The 11,507-nt window shown below is 43.9% G+C and overlaps 1 protein-coding gene across 1 annotated transcript; it reads left to right on the top strand.

The window, feature by feature from the left end:
• Window positions 1-9,661: 9,661 nt before the first annotated feature.
• Window positions 9,662-10,762, top strand: GPR68 (G protein-coupled receptor 68). Its single transcript, XM_009479779.2, is given in 1 exon segment — window positions 9,662-10,762. A coding segment is annotated over 1 exon segment (1,101 nt).
• The last annotated feature ends 745 nt before the right edge of the window (window positions 10,763-11,507 follow it).

Genomic DNA, 11,507 nt, shown 5'->3' with positions numbered 1-11,507 from the left:
CTTTATTCGGCATTGTGGGCAGGCCGTGAGGACTGCCTCACATGTTGCCACTGGCCACCCCCGAGACCGGCACTCATAATATGGATCTGCCTTCCCAGAGTGGCCTCAATGTGGAGCCACTCAGCTAGCTGTTCCCACTCTTAGCATACACTGTCAGCCACCCTGATTTGAGTTAACTGCTTAGCCTGTTGGTTGCTGGAGTTCCATCTTTCGCATGCCCTTTCACCCAACCCACTCTCAAGGACCATGACCCGCCTATTTCCAATAGCCTCTGCCAACCTTCAGCCCTCCAGACGCTGGTGCTGACCCACTTCCCAGCAGTTGGATTCCTATTGGCATATCCACTTAGTGGCATCCTTGTAAGTTGCAAACGAGTCAGTGTAAATTGTGGACGCACCCACTTCCGCAGCTAATAAGAGAGCATGCGACTCCCCTACCTGAGCACTACTTTCCCCCTCCTCTGTCAGTGTTGTTCCAGTAGCAATTTCCATGGCCACTGCCTTGTACTGCCACTTTGGCCCCACTCGACGGGCTGACGCGTCGGTGAACCACATCCTTTGTGTGTCTGAATCTTGGGTTAGATCAGGTGCCTCTTCAGTCATAGAGAGCTTATAAGGTAAGCTCAGCAGGGCTGGGTCAGGGTTTATGGGTTGTCGAAACTTGGAAACTTTGTCAGGGCCTTCTTTTAATGGTGACAATTTACTGACTCCCTCCAAATAGGCGTACCATTTTTGTATTGTGGCCTTCTGTGCCACTCCCTCAGGAGGGAATGGCCCCTTAAGGATCAAATTTAATAGAGGGAAAGGGCCTTGCACAATGGTGTCCTGTGATGTACACAATCTCTCTGCCTCCTTAACTGCCCTGGCGAGTGAGAGAAGCCCCTTCTCCCACTCCGAGTATCGCTGTTCAGTTTCCTTGAATGAGGTGGAAGAAAACAATAGAGGTCTGGCCGGCCCTTGTGGTCCCTTTTGGAATATACCACAATAGGAGGCATGCTCCGCAGACCCCCAGTCCACCCTCAGTGGGTCTCGTGGGTGTAGCGGGTCTAGTTTCTGGTGGGTTCTAAGTTCATCCTCTAGGATGTTGAGGGCCTCCATGTCATGGGGTTCAATCCCATTTCCTGTTCTTTCTAAGCAAATCGTATAGAGGGCAGGCAGTTACTGAAAAATCCTGGTATGTGCTTCCTCCAGTACAGCAATGTGCCCAGCAGATGTTGCAATTCCGTCTTGCTATTTGGGGTCTGCCCCTGCTGAACGGCTGACAGGATGTCATTGGGTACAGTGATAGCTCCCGCTATCCACCAAGCCCCTAAGAATTTGATTTCCTGCCCAGGACCTTGGCATTTGGAAGTTGGAATATCTAACCCATTTTCTGTCAATACATTCCAGATAGTCTCAGCTACCTGTCCAACCTGTTCCTTATTATCTCCGCCCACTAAGATGTCATCTATGTATTGGTATATGTGAACACCCAGTGGCACTTTCAGTATCAAGGAGCGCAGCCAAGGCGTTATGAGCAATAGTGGGGTAGTGTTTGTATCCTTGCGGAAGCCGGTTGAAGGTGTAGTGTACTGGGTCCCCTCCCAGGTAAAGGCAAATTGGGATTTGTCCTCCTCCCTTAGGGGAATCATGAAGAAACATGTCCTTGACATCTAGAGCAGCCATCCATGGATGGGCTGCTGCTTGTATTGCAGTCACCACCGAGGTTATGTTTGGGACGGCGGCCGTTAGTGGTGGGGTATTATTATTCAATTTCCAATAATCAATAATTAGTCGCCACCACCCGTCGGGCTTGTGAACTGGCCAGACTGGGGAGTTATAGGTAGAATGGGTGCAGCTGATTATTTGCCTTTTCTCAAGGTTGTCGATGACTTCCCTGATATCCCTCTTTGCTGCGTTTAGCAAGAGGTATTGGGAAACACAGGTTACTTTGGATAGTGGCAGTGTGGGAGCAGACTGGAAGGTCCTAATGCAAGTGGCTCCCACCCCGCAGTTTCTGAAACTCCACAGGCCGCCACTGGGCAGGCGCCACCGGTTACCCACTAGAACATCAAACTCGAATATCTTTTCCTTGTGAGGGCTCAGAGCGACCTCCACAGCCATCATCTGCTTCTCCTTGGGCAGCCAAAACTGGGTTTGGGCTAAAGGACACCTTTCCACTGCTCCCGTTACTCCTATTATATTGATGGCTTTTCTTGATGGTTTGATTCCAAGCTCATCAGCTTGCTGCTTGTTTAGAACACTAATTTGGGCTCCTGTGTCAATGAAAACATACAAACTTATCCGCTTCAGACCAACAGGAATATGTACATAAGGTTCCTTATCAGCAGGCCATTGATAGGAATTTACCAAGCGGGTTGGGTGGCCTGAACCCCAAACCGCAACTTTTATGTTTTTAGTTCACTTAATTGCTCTTGCAGAGATGTGAAAGGGTTAGGGTTCCGCCTCCCATCTTGGAGGAGGTGGTCACTGGCATCTCCTTTATGTTCCCAGTCTTTCCCTCCAGTAATTCCACTAGCTTCTGTATATGCTCGGTGGCCTGTCCATGTAACAGGGCTCATGGTACCCCCAATGCTAATGCCTTCCACCATAAGTCATTCCACTCAGGTCTGCCGGCTTGATCCAACTTACTTTGGAAGGGTTCAGGCTCCCAGGGGGAGTTATTTCTTCTCAACAGTAACAGAGAGAACCTAAGTGCATTATTACCCATCCTGCTGCATAGCCAGATATTCCCAATTGCATACTGACAATCTGATTTTTTTTCTTTCCAAGCACAGTAATTTTGCATTTGCCCTCAATGGATTTTGTTTTGGTTTCAGACTAAGACGATCTTAAATCCTGTTTGTGTTATATACTCCTTCCCAAGTCAGTATCATTTGCTGATTTAGTAAGTGCATTTTCTATCCTATTCTGAATGGGATAGAAATTACGAAATTGTGAATAGATGAAACTACTGACTAGCATCCTGAAAAGGGCAGATTATTGCACACTCAAGTCAGTCCATCACTGCAGATCAAGTGAACTACAGGTGGCTGCTTTCTTGAGTGTTGTCGTGTAACATATCTGGCAGTACATAATGCCTTTACAATTTCCCAGGTGTTAATGAGAACGTACATTGGGATATGTCAAAAGTCTTCATAAAATCAAGATGTATTACACTTGTTGCTTCCTGTGTAGCTCTTCAGCTGCACACCTCATCGAAGGTGGAAATGAGATTGGTCTGACACTACTGTTTCTTGTTGAACCGTGTGTCTCTTATTGCAGCAGCATCTCTAAAGCAGCCTTCCAAGTTGTTTGGCTGCAGCTCTGCTGCCCTTGCTGCCTCTGCGTCTTCCCTCCCTGTTCTTTCCCTGGCTTTCACAAGCCCTGAAATGCAGCTGCTGACTCTGTTCCCTCTTAAGTCCTGCCTTCCCCCTGTGCAACAATAGCCCTGGTGTGTGTGGGCTCTGTGTGAGAAAGAAATTGTTCAGGTATGATGGGAGCTGATAGCTGTTGAGAAGGAGGCTGTCATGTCTGGTATCGGGCTGAAGAGGCTATGAGGACAGGGATAGCACTGAGCTGTGGCAGGTAGTTTCTGGGAGCTGGGGTACTGACATGACTGGGATGATATTTGCGTGTGATGCAGTGTGGGGCAGGACTGACTATTGGCAGGGAGGGGAGGCAACAGGTTCATGCATTAATCAGGGGAGATGAGGCCAGCTTCCACTATTGTCCTTTATCCCTTCCAACTCTCCTTTGCTTTCTGCTCACTGGAGCAGCAACAGGATCTGCAGCCTGGTAAGGCTGCATGTTGCAGGGAAAATAGGGCCCATCCATGCCTGCGCTGGTCCTCCTACAGAAAGCAGGTAGGACTAAAGCCAGAGCTTCTCCCATCTTTCCGAGACAGGGTGTGAAGTAAGTGCAGCTGCCAACCCCAGCCCAACTTCATCTTCTCCTGAAGTATGGCAGGACTCACTCGGGGTGGCTCTCTGCAGCTGTGATTCACTTCTGTAAATGAATGGATATGTGTATTGAGTGTCTGATGACATTTTCTGGTTGAAGCTAGGCTAACTGGTATATAATTCTCCAACTACTCTTTTCACAAGACAGGTGTTATGCCTGTTTTACCCCAATCCACCATAATTTCTAAAACATCGTCAACAATAGTTCACGAATTGCTTTAGCTATTTCCCTCAGAGTGCACATAGACTTTCAAAGTATGTGTTAGCCTTTGCTTATCTATTTTTATTATGCCCCCATCCTACTGTTAAAAACAATTTTGTTAGATGCTGGGTCACAATTTTGGTTCTAAAGATTGAAATAAAAAATAACAGCAAATATTTCAGCTATGTTTAGATCTATAATTTGTGCTTGTGCCTCATATGTACTTGTCTTTCTTTACCCATCCTTTTCTTGTGTGTTAATAGAATCATCCTTCATTGACTTTTATGGCTCTTTCTACTTGTGACACTTTTAGATTCATAGAATGCTTTGGGTTGGAAGGGACCTTTAGAGGTCATCTAGCCCAACCCCCCTGCAGTGAGCAGGGACATCTTCAACTAGATCAGGTTGCTCAGAGCCCCATCCAACCTGACCTTGAATGTTTCCAGGGATGGGGCATCTACCACCTCTCTGGGCAACCTGTTCCAGTGTTTCACCACCCTGATTGTAAAACATTTCTTCCTTATATCTAGTCTGAATCTGCCCTCTTTTAGTTTAAAACCATTATCCCTTGCCCTATCATGACAGGCCCTACCAAAAAGTTTGTCCCCATCTTTCGTATAAGCCCCCTTTAAGTACTGAAAGGCCACAATAAGGTCTCCCTGGAGCCTTCTCTTCTCCAGGCTGTACAACCCCAGCTCTCTCAGCCTGTCCTTGTAGGAGAGGTGTTCCAGCCCTCCAACCACTTTTGTGGCCCTCCTCTGGACCCACTCCAACAGGTTCATCTTTTACATCATAATTCTTCTGACTGAATCCAAACATCATTGTGCCATTTCCTCATACTCATTCATGCAACTCAATTTCCATTTTCTCCTACTTTTTTTTTCTCAAACTTGCTCTAAGGATATTAGCCAGTTTCTGCCCATTTTATATTGTTTGACCCATCCCTAGTCTCTTCTGCTGATCATCACTTCCCAGCCTCTTTACCTGACCTTATTCTTCAGGCTTTGTGAACCAGGATCAAACCAAGCCGACAAACCCTCTAGTGTTGGGGGAAGCCTAGTGTGTGAATTCAAGGGTGGGTGTTTGTGTAGGTCATGATCTGAACCAAATCCTAAACTGAAAAAAACCTCAGGTTTCTAGTTCCTAGATATGCAGCACAGTTCAAGTTCTGCTATGACAGCCAAGTGACTCGCCTCTTTGCGGTGTACGGCAGGTGCAGGGACAGATTAAACAGCAAGAGAGCTACTGTCACATAAAAGCAGATGACCACGTTATGCCCCCTGTTCATGGAAACAAGTGCTTTGCAGATGAGACAAGCTGCATGCACGACTTTTGCAAATACCTACAAGGAAGTCCTTTGGTGTAGTCCCATTTGTCTCTGTTAAAAATATGTAGGTCTAATTGCAGACAGATTTCTTACAAGAAAATTGTAGCAATGTTCACCGAACCGGAAAAAACCCACCCAGGCTCCATGCTCGTACTTGGTCGGAGCTGAAAAGGCTGTTGTTGTAAGTGGCTCTGAGCTATTTCCTGTGCTGTCACCAGCAGACAGCGCTTAACACGAGCTGCTCTGTGGTTCACGGTGCAGGGGGGAGTCATGTTTTTGTCAACAGTTAAGGCACAAAGAAGTTGGGAAAGAAAAGAACCTGTTGTTGAGCTGTCCAGTGACTAATGAAAGTTGTCTCATTTAAACCAAGAAAAAGTGAGGCGCTCTGAAGCCCAGGGATCCTTGGCTTTATTTTAAATCTAGGAACAAGAGAATTGTTTGGAGCTCGTGTAGATGGCAAGAGTCTTCTTGTTTCCAAGACCTGGGCTTAGACAGGTATCATCTAAAAGATGTGGGCATATATGACAGAGAAATATTGCCTGGAAATGTCTGCAGACTCATGATACTGAACGTGTTACATAAACTACGCTTTAAAAAATCACACAGCTGCACTATTTCCATATTAAAGCTGTCTAAAAGGAATGCCTGTGTATTCCCGTTTGTAACTGCTTTCAGCTTCATGAGTATCTGCACCCCAGATGTTTTTCATACAGCAACTTTTTTAATTTTTCTCCTCCCCCTATCCAGGCGAGGTCAGTAAGTAATGGGGGAGCTATTTGTCTTTTCTCTCCCATAGCCTACATCACCTTTCCTTCAGTTTCCACTGTTCCAGACAGCTTGTAAGGTTTTGTGTATTAGGTTCTTAATAACAGGGTGGGCTCTTCCACACCCATTTGTTTAATGCTGCCATTGCAGTACTTTGATACCAGGTTTGTTGAAAAATCATACAGTTTCGCTCCCTGGCCTGCGTAGAGCTATGTTTAGAATACTTGGTGCTGGGGGGAAAGGTGAACTGCCTTTATATTTCCCATTTGGCTACTGAGCCTGCCACTAGCCTGGCTTGAGGGGTCAGAAGGCACAAAGGTGTCCCAGAGCCCACGCATTGAGGAGGCCGAAACGAGGGAAGGATTTCCTGCCCCACTGCTGCCACTAACCAGAAGACCGGTATAAGACAGCTGGAATCACAAGCAAGAATCTGGATCTTTGTTTTTCATTCCCATCTTTGAAATTGGGGAGGGTTTGTTAGCACAAGGCAAAGAGATTCACAACAGCCAGCCTTCTCTTCCTGCCCCCTGAAACAGCCCACTCCAGCACTTCCTCTGGGAGCAGGAAATGTTGCTGTAATCATGAGTGTATCTTATACTAGGATAATGTCATATCAATAAGACTTTTGCTGCCTCCTTCACATTCTGCATTCTGGCAAGACTTTTAAGCTAAACAGAAATGATTTTTACAATCATGTTCTCTGTGACATAAACATAATTTAATAAAAACATTCTGAGTTCTTAGAGGAAAAGAAACATTTCCAAAAACCAGTGCAACTGTAGAGTACATCTGCTTTTTCTCATACTGTGATCCATACTGGCTCACTGGGTAACACTGAAAGAAACTCAGTGCTGTTGAGCTGTGCTAGACATATAAAGACAGTTCTGACTTTTCAAAATTGTTGACAGCTTTTGAATTACTATTTGGCCTCATCAGCAGGAGCTGGACACTGACTGGACACTTTTAGTTGGTAGATGAGATGATAGATCCCAGGTTTGTAGGCATTTTAGACTATAACCAGGTGTGCCAATCACCCTGTGCATGCAAACTCTTACATGTAAAAGTCACCAAATTATTATACAGAAATGAAATGGTGTAAAATACAAACTCAAATACAATTATACTTGGCCTGGAGCTCTGGATTGGAAAAGGGGAGGTGGGGTAAATAGGTTATCAAACCTGCCTCGGCAAAGATTCTGTGCACTGTCCCTGCGGGTGTCCTTGCAGGTCTCCTGTAGACAGAAGAGCTGCATGATGAAGCCTTTGAGAAACTGGACAGTGCTACAGGAGAGCTAGTGGCCCCTAAGTAACAGTCCTTTGGGAAGCTTGTACATAACTTTAGTGATTAATTTCTGCTGGACACATCTGCGCTGCTAACATTATCACCATTACTCCATGGGAAGGTTATGGCAGTCTCTTGGAGAAAACTTCAAACTGAACCATAGGTGTCTGTGACTGGGTCTCTTAAGCAGCATTTCTCCTGCTGTGTTTGATCTATCCATTATAACTATTGTGCCACCCACAGTGGATGGGGTGAGTCTCTTAACTCCCAAAGGTGCTGCGTGAGAGTGAGAGGAGGAGAGCAGAGCTTGCGCTGTGCTGGACTTGACCAGTCTTTCGCACAAGTTGACAATGAAGTTAGAAGTTTTGAGAGAGATGAGCTTATGTTGGCCTGTTGTTTCATGACTGAAGGTATTTGAGATCCACCAAAACGAGGGCTGATGTTCTGTTTGTTGGTAAGAAAAAGAGGAAAAGCAAAGGAATGAAAAACACATTCTAATTCTTAAATATTTACATGTGTCCTTAAGTTATGCTGTGATTTCTGTGGGACTGTGCTACACTGGTTGAAGCTAAACACTGAAAGTCTTTGCAGGTTTGGCCACTTATTTCAGCCAGGCAACTCTTTTCTCACCCAAAGGAAGTGTTTTTCTTTTCAATTTCTACAGGAGTAAAGCCCACCACTGTTTAAAAAAAAAATTATTAAAAAAAATTATTGGACAGTGACATCCTCAAATGCTGCAGCTGACAGTAATTTTACCGTAGCGTGGTCATGTTTTCATAAAGGTTGTCTTGGAAAAAAACTGGATGTTCCTAGACAGGACAGAAGATGATGACAAAAATATAAATTAGGCTAGTAAACAGGAAAAAGCAACAAGGCCTTATCTTTGTCCCTGATAGTGCTGTCTCCTTTTGAATCCATATTAACTGAAGCTGTAGGAAGAGTACACAAATCGTTAACCTTACAAAAGTATACGCTAAAACTGTGCATTTTCTGGGAAGAGATTGAAAGTAATACAGTCTCGCTGTTCTGCATCATCAGGTAAAACATACATCCCCTTCAGACTGGGCACAGTTTGCCCTGCTGTTTTCCAGTCCAGAGCTTTTATGCCACTGTGAATATATCACATGGGGTGATAAAATGCTAAACGTGATACTTCGTTTAGTCTAGGGGAAGAGCTGGCTCAAGGCTGAATGCTTGTCCTAGTTGAACTGACTCTAACCTGTTGTCAGAAGTTATTTTTATAAGTGTCTTAAATAGTAATAGTATAGTATAGGAATGGTTTGTATGGGTATGTGCTTGGATTATAGAAGATTCTTCAGGTGAAAACAATTATGTTTGTATTCAATGAAGATGAAGAGGAAAGATACAAATGTATAGATAGTAACAGTAAATGAGTGTTTTTGAAGGTCAATGGCAAATACGGAATCTGTAATAGCATATCCTGTAGGACTGAGACCATGGGGATACATTGTACCAGATTTTTCCAGTGTCCTTCCAACAGGGAAAGACAGCTTGCTTTCAGGATTGTGCTTACCAGTAGCTGTAAGAGAGACTGCTAAAAATTCCATTTTTTTCATCCTGATGGGTTGAACTGCATATTCCACAGTATTTTGTATCTAAAGGGAATTCAAGAAATGGAAATTAAAAATCAACTTTTTTTGTGCACCCTGTATCCCCTGAGGAAGTCTGAGTGGACTGCTGGTTTGCCAGAGACATTTTTTCCATCTTGGACAAATGAGATTACTGCTTTTGTGCCTCATCTGTAAAACAGAGATGATATTTCTTCACCTTTTTAGATACTCATAAAGCTGAAGAGACAAATGTTTGTAAATTGCTTTGGAATTCTTGGACACAAAATTTTCTGTACTAGGACTTACTCATATGAATCACGATTTCCCAGACAGGCTTTATCATCTATCAAAGACTGTAAGAAACTTTAGGGCTAGGAAAAGGCAGCTTATTGAAAACTGCACTATATATTTGACAATCGTATTCCTTCTGAAGGTTTTCATGTGTTTTACATTCAGGTTATTAACATCCTGCAGCAAGTCATCGCTTCAGCCTAAAGGTTTTGTGGAAGGAGTAAGCGATACATGAAACGGCATGAAATTAAATTTTACATCTATTCATTCGGCACCCTGATGAATGATATACGAGAAGACGTAGAAGATGGTGAATTACACAGAGAATGCAACTGAGAACTGCACTATTAATCATGATATCCACCAGACGTTATCCCCTGTGGTATACATATTTGTATTTATATTAGGCTTGCCAGCTAACTGCCTGTCACTGTACTATGGGTACTTACAGATCAAGGCTAAAAATGAATTGGGTATCTACCTTTGCAATTTGACTGTAGCAGACCTGCTCTACATATTTTCTTTGCCTTTTTGGCTTCAGTATGTTTTGCAGCATGACAATTGGACCTACAATGAGCTGCTTTGCAAAATTTGTGGCATCCTCTTGTACGAGAATATCTATATCAGTGTGGGTTTCCTCTGCTGCATCTCCATCGACCGCTACCTCGCAGTAGTGCACCCTTTTCAGTTTCAACGGTTTCGGACAATGAAGGCTGCTGCGATTGTGAGCATCGTTATCTGGACCAAAGAAATAATCACATGCTGCTTTGTCTTTACGCACGGGGAGATCAGTATGGATGCCGACAGCCACATGGTGTGCTTTGAGCATTACCCCATCAAAGAATGGGAGCACAATGTCAATTACTACCGCTTCTCTGCTGGCTTCCTTTTCCCCTTCTTTCTGCTGGCCTTCTCTTACTGTGGGATTTTGCGAGTTGTCCACAAGAGTCATGGCACTCAAAAGAAGAAAAAAATCCAAATTAAACGACTGGTTTCAAGCACTGTTTTAATTTTTTTAGTTTGCTTTGGACCATACCACATTCTACTTGTGGTTCGCAGCTTGTTAGAGAACAGCTGCTCATTTGCTGAGAAAATATTTAATATTTACCATGTTTCTCTCCTGTTGACTACTTTTAACTGTGTTGCTGATCCAGTATTGTACTGTTTTTCCAGTGAAAGCACTTACCAGAATTTTGCCAAGATGAGAGACTCTTGTTTAAAGTGTTTAGGGTGTGTGAGGACTGAGACGAAGGAATCCTACCTGCTGAATGCTCCAGAAACTCCCAACAAGCCACAGCATGAGCAACAGCCAGGATTATTACAAAAATCACATGATGGTAGTGGAATGAAGGAGTCCTCCACAACTAGCATGCACAGCCTATAGCATTCATCAAAAAAGGACATTAATCTAAAATCTGCAGCTATGGCCGTGTTTGTGTATCCATCTGATTTAGCCATGTATTACAACTGTGTTACCTCCCAAAGGCTTATTAGCAATGCAGTAGAGAGAGGTCATTTCTGGAGGTTCTTGGACCTTGGCAATGGTGAGGAAAGCACACACCAAGTCAGTTCAATCACAGTTATGTGTCTGTTGTCATTGTGGTACCACTCAAAACCTGTTGTCTTGATGACTGCATTGACTGGAATAAGCTAGTACTCATGGTGTGTGGTTCTGTTGAATTCATCTTTAACTGCTTTCTGTTTGCACCTGTAGCATCTAGAGAAAATAATTCTTTACAAGCTGTTATCATCTGTTGAAAAGTTGGAGTCAGAACAAATTAAATGTCCCCATATGTACTTTTAAACAGAAAAAAATAAAATAAAAAAAAAAAAAATTGCATTTCTGCAACATTTCTGTAACTCTCTGAAATAACTTCTCCTTCAGCCAGTTTCGAGGCCTGCAGAGACCGTGCCAGAACCAACCTCCTAAAACAACCAATCCAATAACATGAGATGTTCCAGGAGAACATGCACAAGGAACTCAGCATCTGCTGAGACCTTCAATCTTTTGATTCACGGTCAAATCTCAGACTGTTGAACCTCATCATAAGGCTCCTATTGACTTCCAGAGGTATGAGATCTCTTGGCTCCGATGGGGATAAATCATTTGGTCTGTTGACTTGGGAAAG

This window comes from Pelecanus crispus, chromosome 6 (genome assembly GCF_030463565.1).
Source record: "Pelecanus crispus isolate bPelCri1 chromosome 6, bPelCri1.pri, whole genome shotgun sequence".
Lineage (NCBI taxonomy): Eukaryota > Metazoa > Chordata > Aves > Pelecaniformes > Pelecanidae > Pelecanus > Pelecanus crispus.
The sequence above is the reverse complement of the archived record's forward strand: the minus strand, read 5'-3'. Positions and strand labels throughout refer to the sequence as shown.